Source organism: Peromyscus leucopus, chromosome 15 (assembly GCF_004664715.2).
Source record: "Peromyscus leucopus breed LL Stock chromosome 15, UCI_PerLeu_2.1, whole genome shotgun sequence".
Classification (NCBI taxonomy): Eukaryota; Metazoa; Chordata; class Mammalia; order Rodentia; family Cricetidae; genus Peromyscus; species Peromyscus leucopus.
In genome coordinates, this window is record NC_051076.1 from 26,150,460 (window position 1) to 26,170,289 (window position 19,830).

A 19,830-nucleotide genomic window follows, 5' to 3' on the forward strand; every position below is an offset into this window, starting at 1 on the left:
ATCTACAATGAGATCTGGCACCCTCCTCTGTATACATAATAAATAAATAAATCTTTAAAAAAAATAAAAGAAAAGAAAAGCTTTTTCTAGGAGTGTCTTTCCTTGGTAATTCTATGGTGGGATTGACAGGCACTGTGGTAAAGCGGGAAGGATGATTTTAAACAGTCTTGTTCAAGCTTGTAGGTGAATGTCCTGTACCATGTGTGGGTAAAGTCAACCACGATGTCCAAGTTGCCCTTCGAGGTAGAGAGCAGAGCTGGTGGGGAGAAAGGGCCCTGGAAAAGGCCAGGGCACAGCTGTTATGGCCTGGGCTACCCAGCAGAGGTCAGACTAGCTCTAGCCAGAAAAGCAGGGTGGGGGCTCCTCAGGCCGAGTTTCTCAAGTACTGACTGACACAGAGGACTAGAGAGCTCTTTGTTGTGAGCGGAGAGGCGGGCTGAACTGGTGCACCGTAGGGTGCTTCACACGCTTTGTCTTCCACCCTTTTCCAGTCTGTACAGAATCCTGTGTCCCACTGTAGGGATTCCCTGTCAGTCCCCCAAAATTCAGTCCAATTTTGACACTAACTGCCTCAAAATAGCATCAGACGAGGGCTCAATCCCCTGGAACTCTTCCTACTTCAGACTCTAATCCAAGTAATAATAGGTTGTCATCCATACTTCTGACAGATTGGCTGTGAACTGGGATTCCCAGGACCTCTTCCTTGAGGCTCACAGAACTCAGGGAAGCACTTGGCCTACATTGCCCATCTATGGCAGTTGATAGGATACCAGGGAACACCCAGATGGGGGACATGCATAGGGAATGGGATGTGGGCTTCTGTATCCTCTCTGAGGGTGCCATCCTCCAGACACCTCCATGTGTTGCCAGTCTGGAAGCTCTCCAAACCTAGTTGTCTTGGCTTCTTAATGGGTGTTTTATTACATAGACGCGAGTGATTGTATCAGTTGCCACTGGTCATCAACTCAACCTTCAGCCTCACTCTTCTTCCCTGAAGCAGGGCTGTAGATCTGAAAGTCCACCATGTAACCACATAGTTGGTTCCCCTGGCAACTCCCTCTTCCTGTGGCTAGCCAAGAACTCACCAAGAGTTGCCTCATTAAAACAGAAGGTTCCCTTACCACCTAGGGAATTCTATGGCATTTAGAAGCTCTATGCCAGATATTTCTATCACTCCAGAAATTATGAAGTGTTAGGAACCAATTATGATAAGATTCTCCTAGCAATCCAATCTAAGGGTTTTAGGAGTTCTATGTCTATAACTGGCGGGGGGGGGGGGGGGGGGGGGCAGGGGAGATACCAATACAGGCATTTCTTTAGCACAGTATGGAATCGCAGCTTCTTCCTTCTTTCATAGGAACAGCCCGGGGTGTTGTGATTGCTACAGGAGACTCCACAGTAATGGGCCGGATTGCTTCACTGACATCTGGCTTGGCACTGGGCCAGACCCCCATTGCCATTGAAATCGAACACTTCATCCATCTGATCACAGCCGTCGCTATCTTCCTCGGTGTCACCTTTTTTTCACTCTCACTGATCTTGGGCTATACCTGGCTGGATGCTGTCATTTTCCTTATTGGCATCATCGTGGCCAACGTGCCTGAAGGGCTGCTGGCCACTGTCACTGTGAGTAAACAAGGTGGGGGGGGGGTGGCCTCTGGGCAGACAAATAACCCAAGGGGAATGAAAGCGCTAGTGTTGAATTTGTTGTTGTTGAACGTCTTAAGTGTGGGGTATGTATACAGGTGTCAGAAGCGACTTAGTTCGCAACATTACACTGACTTCCTCTACCCGTACCTCTTTCTCCTCAGTCAAAGAGGAAGCAAGATGCAACAGAGAAAAAGTGCATTCTGGTCTTGGGTGAACTGACTGTTAAACTTGGCCAAATCACTTAAGGTCTTCGGGCCTCAAGTATTCATTAGTTTTTAGAGAAAGATTAATTTGGAATTACGGAATCCTACTGGAAAGGACTTCAAGGCCATTTAGAGTCAACCCTTGAGCCAACACTGAATGTCCTCTATAAAAATCCATGAAAGATAATTGTGGGTTCATTTTTTTTTTCTGAGAATGGAGACCATAGCTCCTCCTTGGCTCAAGCCTATTTGGCTCTTGGATCACTTAGTTGAATTTACTGTATTGAGCAGAAATATGATTCCCTACTTCATCCTCCTTTTCCCAACCAAAATAAGTTGATTCTCTGTCTCCTATGTTCCCCTCCCCTCCCCCCTTTGACACAGTCATCATGTCCCCTCAGATTCTCCAGGGAATCTTTTCCTTAACCATCCTTCCTATGACAAGATCTCAGCTCTTTGTCTCCCCAACAGCTTGTTTGGGGTACGCTCTAGTTTTTCAATAGTCTTCTTAAAATAGAAATGAGAATAACATTTAGGGGTGTGTTTGGACCAGTTTTAAAACATCAGGACTAGTGATTATAATTCCATAACTGGAGTTCTATACTTACATATCCACAGCACAATAATTTGTTAGCTTTTAAAATAACCTTGCGTTCAGTTTATGATTAACAAAAACTTTCGGGTTTAAATGATTTGATTTCTCAAGGCTTTTCGGTACTGTGACACTCTTTCTCCATGTCATCATTCCCTCCTGCCCAAACCTTTCTAAAAATACTGGCAAAATGCCTGGTCCGTACACAGCACTGTATACTATAATAAAAACATTACCTGTCTATGTGGTCCCTTGGAGGGACTGGAGCTGAGAGAGAGGAAGTGGCCCAGAATGGAAAAGAGGCTACTGAATAGAAAAATCTAAACACCTCCTGGGGAAGGAACTTGTGCTGAGACAGTCCTTCTGGTGAAGGAAGACACTGAAGTCTTGCCATAAAGCACACATCGAAATCATTCCTCAGTATTCTTTTTTTGTTTTGCTTCCCCCCCCCCCCCCCCCCCCCCCCCCCCCCCCCCCCCCCCCCCCCCCCCCCCCCCGCCAAGACAGGTTTCTCTGTGTAGCCCTGGCTGTCCTGGAACTCACTCTGTGATTTCAGGCTGGCCTCGAAATCAGAGATCCGCCTGCCTCTGCCTCCTGAGTGCTGGGATTGAAGGCGTGTGCCACCAACACCCGGCTCTTCGATATTCTTTATGATGGTCACAGGTGGGATTTCTAAAGACTGGGCTAGGATAAAAGGGAAATAAAAAATGATCGAATCTCCAAAACAAAACAATGTGAGTAATCCTCCCCCCTCAGTCCACTCCTCCCCCTTTGGTGGCTTCAGGTGTGCCTGACGCTGACAGCCAAGCGCATGGCTCGGAAGAACTGCCTGGTGAAGAACCTGGAGGCGGTGGAGACGCTGGGCTCCACCTCCACCATCTGCTCGGACAAGACGGGCACCCTCACCCAGAACCGCATGACCGTGGCCCACCTGTGGTTTGACAAGACGGTGTATGAGGCTGACACCAGTGAGGAACATACTACCGGTGACTAGTGGCCCTGGTAGCCAAGAGTAGGGGGATTTGGGAGAGCTGGAATGGGGAATGAAAGGAGGAGGCAGTGTCTGTTTCATGAAAGAGAACATGAATGACCTCCTGCTTCGACTTTGCCTAGCCTTCAACTCAATAGGTAGTTGAAGATGACCTTGAACCTCCTAATCCCTGACTCTCTCTCCAAGTGTAATCCCTCATATTCAATTCTGTTTGTTTACAGTTCTCCCCTTCTTCTTCCCTAGGGAAAACATTTCCCAAGTCCTCGGACACCTGGTTTTACCTGGCACGAATTGCTGGCCTCTGTAACCGGGCTGACTTTAAGCCTCATCAGGAGTCCGTTCCCATAGCTAAGGTATCAAGTGGAAGAGGGTACCTCGGTGACTAGTGTATCACTGCCCCTCTCCCAGAAAAGCCTGCTTCTCCGCCCGCCCTCGGCGACTTTACATGCCTGCCCTTCCCTCCCCATTCTGCCTCCTTGGGACCACAGGTAAATCCTATGCCCAGATGGGACGCCCCTGGGGCTTATGTAAACCCTTCCTTACAGCGGGCAACGACGGGGGATGCTTCTGAGTCGGCCCTCCTCAAATTCATTGAGCAGTCGTACAACCCTGTGAGTGAAATGAGACAGAAAAACCCCAAGGTGGCAGAGATTCCCTTTAACTCTACCAACAAGTACCAGGTACAGAACTGACAAGGAAGGAGAAGAGGGGGGGGTTGGGGGGGGCGCGGGGCTCACCTGTGGGGAAGCTACGCCTCTGCCTCCAGCTGTACTTCTTGAGCAGGGCAATAGCTCAGGACAGCCAGCGTGCCGACTAGGAGCAAAGCTCACCTCAAGGAAAGTGATGGTGAAGAGAGGAGAAATAGGGGACAAAGAATTCCTAGCAGAATCTGCACCCAGGCCACCTGTAATGAAAGTGTATCTTAAGGTGCTCGCTGAGACAGAAGTCGTCATCAAGGCTGGCTGGTGGGGGTCACATCGGAGTCACATACCACCATTAGTCTATACCCATGTCTGCTCTGCCACTCTAGACAAAAGGCTGTGTCTGCAAGCCGTTCTGTTTCCTCAGCCATCCAATAGCCCCTTTCCCCTCCATAAAGCTCTAGTGCAGCCATCAGTGAGGCAGCTAGGGGTCACCAGCACATGGCAATAGTTTTCATTTTCTAAAAGCAGCGATTTATTATCCAGGGAGGAAGCAGGTAGGAAAAGGAAAGGCTGAGAAATGGTCAATGGTACAAACTGAGTACCGGTGCATGGGGGCTGAGGCAGAAGGATTACCCTGAGTTCCAGGTAAGCTTGACTTATAGTATGAGACCCTGTCTAAAAAGAAGAAAAATCAAAATAACCCTGAGGGGTAGCAAGGATCCAAGCCTAATTTGAAGAGAGGATTTCAATAACGTAGAGAACAGTAAGTGGCCTCGCATGGCTGGAGGTTGACCAGGCCGGTTTGCTCAGGCATTGGCTCCTCCAGTTCCTTGTATTTCCATGAAGACCAGACAGTTGAGTGTGTGAGCAGGGTTATGAAAAAAGACTCCTAAGTCAGTTTTGCCTTAATGTCTTCAGACATAACAAAATAACACAGTCTATATAGATTTTTTTTAAACTCAATTGCTTGTCATTTCTGATGGAACACTGATAGGTAGATCCACACTTCCTGTCTAAACTTGTCTTACTTAAGTCACTTTAATAAAATAGATCTCCCAGGTCTGCAAAAAAGCTGCAAACTTGACTCCCACTTTTTTTTCCTTTTCTTTCTTTCTTTTTTTTTTTTTTCCTGACACTTGGTGGCCTGGCTAACCAGACAGGAATTTCATGGCTTGGCAGAGTGTGAGTAAAGCCTTTGGATGAATTAGGTACCTCTCCCTCCATGTGGTTAAAAATAAAAGTCAAACATATTCATGACATTGTTGGAATGTCCAACAAGTAACTATGTCCCCCAAAATTACCGTATGAGTGCCTCGGAGCTACTGAATGTCATTCAAGTGGCAGAACTGGTCTCTGTGGTACGCGGTGTGTGACAGACCGAGTCTGCTGGACTCAGCTCCAGCAGGCGCTAGCTCTGGCAGACTTTGAGTGAACTACTATAATTAGCCTGCTCCAAGGGCAGAGACTCCAGTCTTTGAAAGGAATGTGTCTGACTTAGCCTGTCAGTCACCTGCAAAGCTTGGTCTCTGACCATCTCTGAAATGGAGATCAAATAGATCTAGTCTGAGCATTTCTGATTTCTCTCTCTCGTCTTCTTTATCTGTAATCTTAACCAAAATATATACATATATTTTTCTTTTAGCCAGGTATGGTGGTTTATGCCTTTAATCACAGCACTCAGGAGCCAGGGGCATGAGGATCTCTGTGGGTTCAAGGCCAACCTGGTCTACAGAATGAGACCTGCCAAACAAACAAACAACACTTATTTCTTTTTGAGGCCGTGTCTCTCTACATAGCCTGGAACTCACTCTGTAGCCCAGGCTGGCCTTGAACTCAGAAATCTGCCTGCCTTTGCCTCCCGAGTGCCAGGATTAAAAGCATGGGCTGCTGCACCCAGGCAAAACACTTATTTCTTTGCAAGGTGTGTGTGTGTGTGTGTGTGTGTGTGTGTGTGTGTGTGTGTGTGTGTGTAATGGATTCCGTAGCCAGAGGACAACAATCTGTGGGAACTGGTCCACTCCTTCCCCTGTCAGTCCAGGGATCAAATTCAGGTCTTCAGGTTTGGCCTCCAGCATCTCAGTTTGTTGAGCCATCTTATAAACCTCTATCTGTAATCCTCTGTCAAGGCTTTTATTCCCTGTGACCAAGTTAGTAGGTAAGAAGTGCTTGCGCTCACCTGAGCCTTTTATTCTTTCAACAAAGATTCATTGAGCACCGAGATGACTGAGCTTGGTTAATCTTACAGCTTCCTCCTTTAAACAAGGTTTTCCCTTTTAACCACTTAAGCGTATCTTGAACACAACTGATCATTCTTTAACAAATCAAGTTGTGGCCACATTTTACGCGCCAGTGGCTCACCCCACTTGACATCTGAGAAGTCTTGTCTGGCCTCCTTGGTGTTCCCACAGTTCCTTTCAATTTGCTGATTCTGTCTCCAACTGGGGCTGTGGCAGGCAGTTCTTGCAAGTCAACAGAGGGACTCTACGGGTGCCTTTTCATAGATCAGAGATCCAAGGGAAAGGCTCAGCCCAAGCCAGCTGACTGCCTCCTCTGATTGTGTGGTCTCTGCAGATTGTGTCATGAACATATACCTTACCCTCCATCATCAGACATCCAGCCAGTAGGCAGTCTTCCTCGGTGGTGGCATCTCCTGCCTGTAGAAGAACGGCCATGGGACTAAATTACTTAGTCTGTGTTTCAGTTTCAAAGTTTGGCTGGGGGGGGGGCGGCGGCGGCGCGGGCGGCGTGGGGGTGTTGGTTGGTTTTCTGTTTGCTTTGGTTTTACAACTATCTCCTTAAAAACAAACAACAACAAAACAATAAAGGAGACTGGAGAGATGGCTCTGGTTAACACTGGCTGCTCTTCCAGAGGACCCACGACATCTCACAACTATATTCCAGCTCCAAGTGATCTGACCCCCCTCACAACAGACACACAAGCAGGCAAAACACCAGTGCACATAAAATAAAGATAAGTCATTAAAAACAAAACCTAGGGCATTTTGGGCTGGTTAAGCATGTGGCTGGTTAAGCTTCTAGCAGCAGTTCAGCTGAGAGCCATTGGGATGAGGACACAGAAGCTTCTAGTCTGAGGAAACAGGACCAGCTGAGCAACTGGCAAGGTGAGATAGCTGTGGCTTGTTTGTCTCTCTGATCTACCAGCATGGACCCCGATAACTTGCCTCGGGTTTGATTTTATTAATAAGAACTTTTAAGATTCCTACTACATCTGGCGCCCAACGTTCGTGTTACGAATTCATGAAAAAGCTGTTTGCCTGTGGCCTTGTGAGCCCGAGCTCAGGCCCAAGCTACACTCAGCCGGTTGTGGTGGCGCGCACCGGTAAGATGTGCTGAAGGAGACAGAGGCAGTAGGATCCCGAGTTTGAGCCGGCCTAGGAGGTTTGGGAGAAGGTTTGGCCCGGACTGAGCCACAAACAGCGGTGGAACCATGGAAGCAGTGGCTACTGCTCCACTTTGCCAGCTCCTTCTCATCGTGTTGGTGACTGCGATGATGCTGCTACCAGGGATGAAAAGTTTACTGCTGCTGGTTCAGAGAAGAATTGCCAGGACCATCGTGTTACAAGAAAGCATCGGCAAAGGTCAGTTTGGAAAAGTTTGGCAAGACAAATGGTGGGGAGAAATTATTGTGAAGATTTTCTGTTCTAGGGAAGAATGTTCATGGTTCCGAGAGACAGACATTTATCAGACTATGATTGCTCCAAACCACAGAGGAGGCAAAAAAAAAAAAAAAAAAAAGTCTGCAGGAAACCATGACCATGCCTAACAGTGACTTTGAAATCTTCAAAAAGATGACAGGATCCTACAACGATGATTCCACATGGACTATGATAAAGCCATTAAGCCGATTAACACCATGGAAGAATCGACTTTGGACTACAAACTGGTCAGGACAATTTCGAGAGGACTAGTTGAGATGATACAGCCTGACAGACTACTCGAACAAGGACTTGAAACAAGCCCTGAACTTTCCTTTTATGCAGAGAATGGACAAATGATACAGGACTTGACAATTAACCCAAAAATTTTCTTTTCAAGATTCCCTAAAGATATCTTCACCCCTAGAAAGCAAAAAGAAAAAGAGAATATAGATATGAGATAGATCATCGAATCTACTCTGAGAAAAAAAAGATAAAGAAATAATAGGATAAATAGGTAGATCATTGAATCTACACTGAAGAAAAAGGGGAAGATATAAAAATGACAAAAGGTAGACTACTGAATCTATTATGAAAAGAAAAAAAAGAATATGGATATGATAAGATAAAAAGGGAGATTATGGAATCTATTTTTAAAAAGGAACTACTTGTTTTAAATAAGATAAGTAATGAAAATTTTTTGGTCTGAGTTTATCAGATGTTACTGGACTGGACATTGTTAATATATATAATGGAGTTTTCATATGAATCTGTCAAATGTTAATGGACTAGACATCATTAATGTAATTTTTGGCTGTATATATTGTATATGCTTATTGGATAGTTTTTCTTGTATTAGTTATAAGCTTTCTTTAATTTTAGACAAAAAGAGAGGAGATGTAGTGGTATTGTGTTCCCCAAAATATTGTGTACCTTAATAAATTTATCTGGGGTCAGAGAACAGACAGCCACTAGATACAAAGGCTAGAAAATGGTGGCACTCACACCTTTAATGCTAGCATTCCAGAGATAGAAATCCCTCTGGATCTCTGTGAGTTCAAGGCCACACTGGAAATAGCCAAGCATGGTGACACGCCTTTAATCCCAGAAAGCCAGCCTTTAATCCCAGGGAGTGGTGGTAGAAAACAGGAAGATATATAAGGCGTGAGGACCAGAAATTAGAGGCATTTTGGGCTGGTTAAGCATGTGGCTGGTTAAGCTTCTAGCAGCAGTTCAGCTGAGAGCCATTGGGATGAGGACACAGAAGCTTCTAGTCTGAGGAAACAGGACCAGCTGAGCAACTGGCAAGGTGAGATAGCTGTGGCTTGTTTGTCTCTCTGATCTACCAGCATGGACCCCGATAAAAAAAAAAAAAAAAAAAAAAAAAACCTATAAAGTAGGCAAGGCAAGACATTTTCACCCTCTATGGAAGGAATTAAGGTTTTGCAGACTTGACTGCACTTAGCTGAGCTCACCAAGTAGATAAGACACGTTGAATCTGGCTCTAGAACACACTGGTCTTCGAGCTCACTTGAGCCATCCAATCAGCAAGGAATCAGGGAGAAAGGAGAGTACCTGCCCTGGGAGACTTTCTGAGAAGATTCTAGATTGTGGCGCAAACTAAGGCGCTGGGCTCTGCTTGAGTCTGATGGAGGGTGGGAGGTGGGTAGGAAGCAGGCTGCCAGACTCTTAATCTTAAAAACCTTCCCTCCCGATTTCTGCTCCACATCTCCCCTTCCCCCTCCCTCTCTGGCTCTTTCACTACACGGCCTCTCCCTAGATGTCCATCCACCTTCTGGAAGATAACTCCCAAGCCCATGTGCTGATGATGAAGGGTGCTCCTGAGAGGATCTTGGATTTTTGCACCAGTTTCCTGCTGAATGGGCAGGAGTACCCTATGGATGAGGAAATGAAGACAGAATTCCAAAACGCCTACTTAGAACTGGGAGGTCTGGGAGAACGCGTGCTGGGTGAGGAGCTGGGGGGCACGGGTGGCTTTGAGGGAATGCCATCAAAGTGACCACGTGTGGGCTGAAAAAGCTTCCGGTATTAGAGTATGTGGCAGGAGTCACAGAGTGGGGAATGACTGCCGGGCCCTCCTTCTCTCCCCAGGGTTCTGCTTCTTGAACTTGCCTAGCAACTTCTCTAAGGGATTCCAATTTAATACAGATGAACTAAATTTTCCCATGGAAAATCTGTGTTTCGCGGGCCTCATATCCATGATCGACCCTCCTCGAACTGCTGTCCCTGACGCTGTGGGCAAGTGTCGAAGTGCGGGGATCAAGGTAAACCTCTGCCCTCCCCCAGAGCCCTTCATCTGTCCCGAGTTGGGGCAGCTGGCAGAAAGCTCGGCCCAGAGCAAGTGCCGAATAATCTTGGCTTCACTGATTTCTGCCTCCTTGAGCTTAGGAGATGTCTAACTGGAAGTTTCTTCCAGAAGCCTGTCTCACACTGATTGTTAGAATCACCAGGGAAGCTTGGAAACGCTAAGCTAAACCCCAAACCCCAGGATGGCTCTCAGGTATCCATGCTTCAAAAGTGTTGGGAAATTCTAATGAGGATACAAGTCTGAAACCACCGTCAAGCAGAGCTTCTCAGACCAGTGTGTGAATCTTCAATCTCCCTCTCTCTCTCTCTCTCTCTCTCTCTCTCTCTCTCTCTCTCTCTCTCTCTCTCCCTCTCTCCTCTCTCTCTCTCCTCTCTCTCTCTCCTCTCTCTCTCCCTCTCCCTCTCCCTCTCTCTCTCTCTCTCTCTCTCTCTCTCTCTCTCTCTCTCTCTCCCCACCTCCCCTCCCCTCCCCTCCCTTCCTCTTATCTTGATTCAGTAGATCTAGGGCCTCTGGAGGTCGCACCTTTTGAACAAGCTCCTGTACCATGCTACTGCTGCCCTGCCGACTGTAAGAGGAGCTAATGTTGGGGTGGATGGTAACCCTGTGAGGCTAAGGGCCTGGTGGCTGGAGCAGGCAGTAGTGAGCATGAGCCATGGAGAGCTGGGGAGCTCTCTATGGGTCTGACTTGTAGCGAGCAGCTGCAATAACAGATATAAACCTCTGATCCTCAGAGAGCAACTAGAAACTAAGAGTGAAACTCCACTGTAAAGCAAACCCACAGGTGTGAAGTCTTGGATGAGGTGGAGCTTGGATTTCACAGGAAGGCAGCAATGGAATTTTTCCAATTCTGAGACTCTGTATTCATAGTTCTAGGTCAAAGGCTCATATCTTTTTTTAATGTTGATTGAATGAGTGGCTGTGTATGTATCTGTACATATGTGAGTGTGAGAACACACATGTCATGATGCACATGCGTAGTTCAGAGAAAAACCTTTGGGAGTCAATTCTTTCTTTCCACCTTGGGGGCTCCAGGATTTGAACTCAGGTTGTCAGGCTTGTACAGCAAGTGCTTGTACCCACTAAGTCATCTCACTGGCCCGAGACTCATATCTTACCAGATTAGATACTGGCACCTGTTGCTCATACCTTATATTCTGGATCACTTGCATCCTCCAGACTTGGGAAGAGCTGGCTAGAGCAGAGGAGTAGGAGGCACTTTAGGCTCTCAGCTGGAGCTGCTCTTACATTAGACCTGTGACTGCTGACAATTTGTCTGAGTCGTTCGTCCTGAACAATGCTTAGTTAAATAATGGTTCACTGGAGTGGAAACTAAAGAAGTGATGTGGGAAATTATGATGCATCAGTTTTTTAATCACCACCTTGTAAAACCTCCAAGGCAGTAAGTTTTTGTGGAGATGGCATTATTACAGAACATCTCCATAGAATAACCAATGTTGATGTTTCCCCGAAGTGCCGTAAGCCAGCACCCCATATCGTGGAAGAAGGCATTCATCTGAATTTTCTGAGCTTTGAGGTAGACTATTAGAAGGAGGAATAACCGTATGAATGTAGTCAGCAATTTATCTCACCTGGGGATCTGGGGATCTCCTTGGCAAGAAGAAAGCTACAGGTATGCCAACAGATGGGAGGCCCACCTAGAGAGCAAAGAAGTAATACAGGTCAGGATGTCCAACAGATCAGGACGTCACCACAGCCTGAGGTACAGCCAGCTCATTGTAGTTTGTGAGGACTCATAGCGCTAGCCACGAGCTAGCAGGCCTCAAGGCTGTATGGCGAGCCCTTGTTTGGGGCCTGCTTTTAGAACTTGCTATAGTCATGGTACCTCTTTCTGGACTCTAGCCCGATGGGAAGTTGGCAGACTCAATGAGGAATCGTGAATCATTCTCTCTCCCAGTAGGGAAGTATACGACAGAAGGATAGCATCATCTTTCAAAATGTACAAAATGTAACAGACATGTAGGAGCTTGTTCTGAAGTAAACCCTTCCAGAGCCACACCTCCCCCCCACACACACACAGTGACGGTGATGCAGAACTGATGACTGCCACAGACTGCTGAATAAAAGAAGCCATGCCATTGTTGCACGACCCTGAAGCCTTTTACAGGGAAGGACTTAGCAGGTAGCCATATGCCCATCACATTTGAAATAAACGTGATTTTAAAAAATTAAAAAGTACTTCCATTATATTAATTACTAAGACTTCAGTAGAATGAAGGTACTTGGCACATCACAAGCCTGGTTCCCTCTACAAAGAAGTCAGGCTTTGAAAGCTGTCCCGGGGATATAGTTTCCTTACCAACATTCGAAAGTTTCTTTCAGATGGTCTGGTCTGGGGGAAGAGGGTAGCCGGGAACACAGGGTGGCTGGCACAATGGTGTGGGAACAGCAGAGGTATAGGCAGCACTAACATGTTGGAAATTAAATTATTCCAGAACTTGAATTGCAAAAGCAGTTGGATATCCTATAGATAGCTATCCAAAGGGAGCTATTCTCTGTGGAACTGCACTTTTATTGTATGAGTGTATCTCATACCGGGGTGTATGGGTGGTTAGTCAAATTGTGTCCAAGGAACTCACTCTTGAAATAGCATTGTATTTTTTATTTCTCCGACTTGGCAGGGAGGTGGTATGGCTGAAGCCACTAGACAACAGACCATAAAATGGTCAAACATGGTGGGATACTAGGAATGTATGAGGTTGACAGCCCGCCTTGGGAAGCAGGTCTCAGGCGATAGCTGATGAACCACCTGGAAGCTTTCGTTACACTGTCACCCAGAATCACGTCTCTAAGGGCTCAGCCACATGGAGACAATCCTCTCGTAGTCCCTTTGTAGATCCTCACCAGCAGGCAGTGCACAGGCCAAGCACAAGCTGCCGATGATCCGCTGTCCCATAACTAGGCTGAACAACCAACGTTAGGGCTTGGCGAACCAACTCAGTGCAGTCTCCCCACGTCTTTGATAATCACAGCTTGGCTGGCACTTTGCTGTCTTCTTCCATCAAGTCAGGGGTGCTGGTGTCTCAGAATAATGGGGGTTCTTTAAGGAAAACCACTTCTGTGCACATTTCCAAGCCTTGAAAGCAACTGGACCTTTGTTCCCAAAAGCAGTGGCTTATTCGTTTGTCCGTTTGTTTATTTTTGCTTTGTCAGTGTTTTACTTATCTCTCCCATCAGAGCTTGAAAAGTTATATGGATGCCTAGAGGACAGCTGGGAACCTTGAGAAGGAGCTCCCGGGTAGCCAGCCCTTCAATCCTCATTCCGTAGCTATTAATGGCTTGTTAAGTGCAGGCCGTGGTAGTGGGGCAAAGTACATATGCACGTCACCCTCACAAAGCTCTCAGTCTGGTGGGGAAGAGATCACCACAGAGAGAAGTGCTCAGTGGTAACACATGGAAAGAACAGAACGCTGTGACAGCGTAGAACACAAGAACCTCATCTTCGGGTAGGAATGGGATACCATGAGCTTCCAAGTGGAAAGTGTAGGACAAGGCAAGGCTCTGTATGCACAGGGCCTTGGTGAAGTTTTGCTAAGCAACAGATTATTCCAGACATCCCTTCATATTGGGTATGTGTTTCTGTGTTGATGTTTAAAGTTGCAAACAGCCTCTGGAAAAATTGAGCCAAATTCTGAATTTTGCCATATTTCCAAACCATTGACTTCTTCCTGGGCAATATAGAACCTGAAGGATCTGTGCCACATCAGCTGACATCCCTGCTTCCCTCCAAGGATTGGCACCACAGTAGCCCAGCTCTTGACCTGTGTGAATTGTGCCTGGAATTGAGCTCCTAAATGGGCTATTACGTGGAGGGTAAAGGATCCAGATCTTATCCAAAACATTCTCCTTTTCCTCCCTCCTCCCAATCCAGGTAATCATGGTAACAGGGGATCATCCCATCACCGCCAAAGCTATTGCCAGAAGTGTGGGCATCATTTCAGAAGCCAATGAGACAGCAGAGGACGTGGCTGCTCGGCTTAATATCCCTATCAATCAAGTCGATCTCAGGTGAGACCCCCCAAATAACTCAGACCTGACATGTCACCCTCCATCCTCAGCTTGTCCCATCAAAAACCACTTCCCCAAATTCCTGGAGTCTACTTCAGCAAGCAGGATTGTGGGATGTACACTCTACTCAATAAAGTATAACAGAGAAGTAACTTCAGTGATTAGGTCACTGAGTTTTCAGAGGAGACAGGAAAAGAAATAGAGCCTATGGAAGGAGTGGTTGACAAAGGCGAACAAGTGGGATGAGTCAATTTTAGGACAGTTCACGTGGAGGACTAGGAGACTGGGTGGGAAGGAAGCCAGAACTTACAGGTTTAGCAGAGAACACTGGAACCTGGGGTGAGTCCTCAGCACTCTGATCCAGCCTTTGCAAACTCCTTCCCTTAGGACTATAAAAGCCATTGTAGTGCACGGCTCAGAACTAAAGGACATGAACACAGAACAGCTGATCCACATTCTCAAGTCCTACAAGGAGATAGTATTCGCTCGGACCTCTCCTCAGCAGAAGCTCATCATTGTGGAGGGCTGTCAGAGACTGGTAAGGGAACCAAGGCACCTTGGGCAACCTGGCAGAGGCTAGCCGCACACCCAGCAGGGGTACAGGTGGGCTGGGTAGGAGGATTCCGGAGGGAATTCCATCCTGCCTCAGTGATGGCCTTTAGTTTAGAGGCCCCCTCAAAGCTTAAAAAGCCCAGGGGAACAGAAGACAGGGTTGAGCATAGACAAATTAAACATGACTGCAGTGAGAAATGAGAGGCTGGAATCAAACTGACGTTTGGGACTGATCCTGGATCTAACACATACTTTTTTGCTCTTGTCTGGTTTCACCAGGGATCCATTGTGGCAGTGACTGGTGATGGAGTGAACGACTCCCCTGCTCTGAAGAAGGCTGACATCGGCATCGCCATGGGTATCACTGGCTCTGATGTCTCCAAACAGGCAGCTGACATGATCCTTCTGGATGACAACTTTGCCTCCATCGTGACAGGCGTGGAGGAGGGTAAGGAGGCAGGGTACCTAACAGTGGGACTTGATCCTTGGAATGGGGCTTAGTGTACATTATCTTCATTGCCTTTGGTCCCCATCCAACCTCCTAATCCTATATGAACTGCAAAAAAAAATATCACAAATCTCTAAAATTCCACTTAGCTTGGGCTGGAGGAACGTCGCTCTGTTGGTAGACTGCTTATCTAGCATGCAAAAAGCCCTGGGTTTAAGTCCCAGCACCACATAAAATACCTATTACCCCAGCACTCTGAAGATGGAGGAAGGAGAATAATGAGTTGAAGGTCATCCTTGGCTACAGAGCAATTTTGAGGCCTGCCTGTGTGACATGATAGAAACTATATTAAAAAAAAAAGAAGAAAAGACTCAGCTAATACTTAGAGATATTCTTTTTAAAAACGAAGTTAGAAGGCTTTCCAGGGAGACCTAGACTCTAGCATAGCACTATTCCTTCTTTGTGATCTCCCTGGGATTCAAGTGTGTCTACTGCAAGTTTTTCAAGGTAGTCGTACTGCGGGAAAGTCAATGCTTCAGTCTGCAGCAGGGACCCATAGGAACTTGTTGCCTGAATTATGATGACATGTTCAGACCGATTGGAGATTCTCTGCAAATTAACAGCATGAACTCAATTACCCTCTTTCCAGAGAATTCTAAAGAGAATGCCCATTGAAACAGAAGAACTCCATAGGGCTACATGCCAGGCTCGCTCATTTCTGTCTGAACCTATCTTACTAAAACACATCAATCTATTGTATTGAAATCTAGTGTGAATCTGACAGTTTGCAAAGTGTTTTTTAAGGGGAAGACAGAGGATGAAGTTTTTAATTTTATTTATTTATGTATTTTTTTAGGTATGAGTGCTCTGTCTGCATGCATGCCAGAGAGAGCTTCAGATCCCACTATAGATGATTGTGAGCCACCATGTGGTTGCTGGGAATTGAACTCAGGACCTCTGGAAGAGCAGTTAGTGCCCTTAACCTCTGTTGCCCAGTATTTTAAATCTATTTAATTCAATATATTTTTCTGAGTGCCATTTGCAAGACACTACCCTAATACAAAAGACGGAAATATTTGCCCACATACAACTTACTTTGTGTTGGTGAGAGGTAGACAATGAACAAGGCAAATTCCATAGCATGTGAAGGCAATGAGAAAAAATAAAGCAGGGAGCTCAGAGGAGGATGATAGTCTTTGGAAGGGCAGCCAAGGCGGGACTCAGCAATCTTGCAAAGCAGGAGAAGGTAGCAATGAGAGACGTCAGGGGAGAGCAAGGTCACAAGTTGAGCAAGGCAGAAAATCAGATTCAAACCCAAGCCTAAGCCAAGCTTGGGTTATTTCCACTCAGCCGTAATCTTGCAAAGACTTTAATACTGGCATTCTCAAACACCTCCAGGATTAACTCTGCCCAATGCTGCCTAATTTTCAGAGATCAGGTGACACTAACTAGCCATATTAATCCAAGAAAAAAAAAAGAGTACAAAGTCAGGCCATGGCTAATAAATCGTGGCTTTACTTGATAGTCACAGAATTTACAGACAAAACACAGACATACTCCCCACCCCCCAAAAGGTCTAGTAGGACTTGCCAGTGTTTCCATGGACCACTCCTTTCTAGCAGTCTGTCTGACCAGGAGCTGGTTTACTGGATGTGTGTCCTCTGGTTACTTCTCACAGAAGTTTGGCCATCCTCTCCAGGTCGCCTCATCTTTGATAACCTGAAGAAGTCCATCGCGTACACCTTGACCAGCAACATCCCTGAGATCACCCCCTTCCTGCTGTTCATCATCTTAAGCATACCCTTGCCTCTGGGTACCATTACCATCCTCTGCATTGACCTGGGCACTGACATGGTGAGTACCAGCTCTCACTCTGGGAATTCCTCAGATAGGTCGAGCGTAGGGAAAAATCTGTCACATCAGGGGACAGGGCTAGAGTGTCTCTGTGTACTGGTCATTCCCACCCTACATCCTCCAGGTCCCTGCCATCTCCTTGGCTTATGAGTCACCTGAAAGTGACATCATGAAGAGGCTGCCACGGAACCCAAAAGCTGACAATCTTGTGAACCACCGTCTTATTGGCATGGCCTATGGGCAGATTGGTAAGCCTAGAGAAGTGAGGGAGGAAGGGAGGGAGACAGTTGGTTGCCTTGGCTGGCCATTTAGACACCTGTGTTTAGAAGTCAGGGAGAGAGTTTCTCAACAACAAACTGTGCTTGGCCCTGGGACCACAAAGAACTGTTGATCTCTGATCTGCCCTTAAAGACCAGTGATAAAGGAAAAACCTACATGAAATGACAGCATTGTGCCTTTCCACATGCCAAGCAAGTACTAAAGACATAACACACCACAGGGGCACAGAGCATGCTAGCTCGCCAGCTGTGAAGATAGAGAGCTTTTAGGGAGGAAACAACTTAAAATTGAAGACAAGGTGTTTGACTAGTAAGTAGGTAGTCAAGTATCCTGAACCAGCAGAGAAAGGAAATTCACAAAGCATGGCTAGTGATGAGTACATTGTTTTGGTGGTGTTTAGTCTTGATAGGGAAGTAGTGGAAATAAGGCTGTAGACATTAGTATCAACCTTGGGACCAACCTTGAAAAACGTCTAAGAACCTACCATAGAAGGTCTCTGTCCTTAACCAGCTCAGTATGATGGAGTGTTTCAGAGAGTAAGGTAGGGATGGAGGGGGAAGAGACTGGAGACAGAAGAAATCATTCAGGGCAGAAAATTGGTCTAAACAGCAGTGACTTGGGAGTCAGACCTGTTGGGAATCTGCTTCACTGCTTACTGCCTCTGTGGCCCCGAAGACAACTGAGTCCTGTGTTTTGAGTTCCCCACTTAGGACACCAGTTCAGAACTGGAAGGAGCCGTGTTCACAAGACCCTACACCGTGCAAAGCTCTGTAACTAGCCGGCAAATGCTACTATTATAGCTGTTGCTGATGCTTAGCTACCACACAATGGAAAGAATGAATTGGTACCAAAGTCCTTCTCAGTTTTAAAATTACTTGATTCAGGGGGCTGGAGAGACGGCTCAGTAGTCAAGAGCATATCTTGTCACGCAGTTGGACCCAAGTCCAATTTGCAGCTTTTATTACCTATATAACCCCAGCTCTGGGGGATCTGAAGCCCTCTTCGGACTTCTGTAAGCACCATGAATATTCCTGCCCCTGACACATACGCACAATTCAAACTACATGTGATTCAAAGATGATCCTAGCTGGACCAAAACAAGACTGAAACCCAGCGGGGCAAACTCCAAACCCTGCAGCTCCGTGTTTGGTGTCAGAGGGGGCTTAAGATGGCTCTGCTCTTCTGACTTAGGGTTTAGAAACAAATGTCATGATTTGGAACAGAGATGGCAAGGTCAGATCACCGATGACAAGATTCTTCCTCGCTATGCAGATACACACTAACCCAGCTAGTAGCAAGGACCAGCCCACCCCTTCCGTGATGTGTCTTTGGGGCCATGCTCTGAACAGACTCTCCTCTCTATGGCTGTCACTCACAGGGATGATACAGGCTCTGGCTGGATTTTTCACCTATTTTGTGATCCTGGCAGAGAATGGTTTTAAGCCTCTTGATCTGCTGGGTATCCGTCTATACTGGGATGATAGATACCTGAATGACCTAGAAGACAGCTACGGACAGCAGTGGGTAAGTAGGAAGGCCAGGGTCTGGGTAGTAGCTAATTAGACTGAGGAAGTCCCCCAAGTGTGGTAGTGCAACCCCAGTGCTTAGGAAGCTGAGGTAGGAGGATTGCCACACCACAAATTGAAGGCCAGCCTAGGAACATAGTGAGTTCAAGGTTGGCCTAGGCTATATGCTATATGAGTCCTTGTCTCAAAAAAACATGAGATCAAATCTTAGTTGTTGAAAAGTTACCTCTTACACACTTGTGGCTTCTGCCAGTTGAACCCCATGAGGCCATCAGAAGTCCATGTTCCCATGATCCAGTAGCCAGTGATACCCAAAGTTCTTACTATTCACCATACCAGCATCTCCCCAACCCTCAACTCAAGCTCTTGTTAGTTTTACAATCTATACCTCCTCTCTGCAGCCAAGATGTGGCATGATACTTATAGATAATAGATTAAATCTAATTAAAAATAATTTTACATGACAAGAATTTCTCTTACACACTAAAGACCTGAGAAGGCGGCAAGTGACAGGCAGCAGCTGAGAGCTCACGTCTTGAACTGTAAGCAGGAGACAGAGAATGCACAGGGGACAGCAGGAGGCTTCTGAAACTTCAAAGCCCACCCCCAGTAACACACCTTCTCCAACAAGGCTATACCCTCTAATCCTTCCCAAAGAGTTCCATCAACTGAAGACCAAGTATTCAAGCATATGGGCCTATGGGGGCCATTATCATTTCAATCACCATATTCCGATTCCTGGGCCCCATAGGTTCCTGGCCATATAATAATGCAAAATGCTTTCAGTCCACCTTCAGAAGTCCCCAGTAGCCTTTCACAGTCTCAACACTGTTTTAAAGTCCAAAGGTTCTTCTAAGACTCAAGCAATCTAACTATAAACCCCAATAAAAGCAAAAAGCAAATTACATACTCCCAACATAGAGTGGTATAGAATATGCATTACTATTCCAAAGGGGATGAATCAGCACATAGTGAGGAAATACTAGATCAAAGTAAAACTGAAATCCAACAGGAAAAACTCCAGCTCCTACAGCTCTGGGTCTGGTGTCAGAGGGCTTGCAAGATTCCATCTTTCCATCA

At 46.4% G+C, this 19,830-nt stretch overlaps 1 protein-coding gene across 1 annotated transcript in view; it reads left to right on the forward strand.

Moving 5' to 3' along the window:
- LOC114690694 (sodium/potassium-transporting ATPase subunit alpha-4) overlaps positions 1 to 19,830 on the forward strand; it is a 37,949-nt gene that overhangs the window by 9,349 nt on the left and 8,770 nt on the right. Inside the window, exons 8-19 of the mRNA XM_028865573.2 lie at positions 1,358 to 1,626; positions 3,230 to 3,431; positions 3,680 to 3,789; positions 3,982 to 4,116; positions 9,517 to 9,706; positions 9,849 to 10,021; positions 13,955 to 14,091; positions 14,479 to 14,629; positions 14,923 to 15,091; positions 16,791 to 16,945; positions 17,070 to 17,193; positions 18,603 to 18,748. Of these exons, the coding sequence (XP_028721406.1) occupies positions 1,358 to 1,626; positions 3,230 to 3,431; positions 3,680 to 3,789; positions 3,982 to 4,116; positions 9,517 to 9,706; positions 9,849 to 10,021; positions 13,955 to 14,091; positions 14,479 to 14,629; positions 14,923 to 15,091; positions 16,791 to 16,945; positions 17,070 to 17,193; positions 18,603 to 18,748 (1,961 nt within the window). The remainder of the gene's footprint in view (positions 1 to 1,357; positions 1,627 to 3,229; positions 3,432 to 3,679; positions 3,790 to 3,981; positions 4,117 to 9,516; positions 9,707 to 9,848; positions 10,022 to 13,954; positions 14,092 to 14,478; positions 14,630 to 14,922; positions 15,092 to 16,790; positions 16,946 to 17,069; positions 17,194 to 18,602; positions 18,749 to 19,830) is intronic.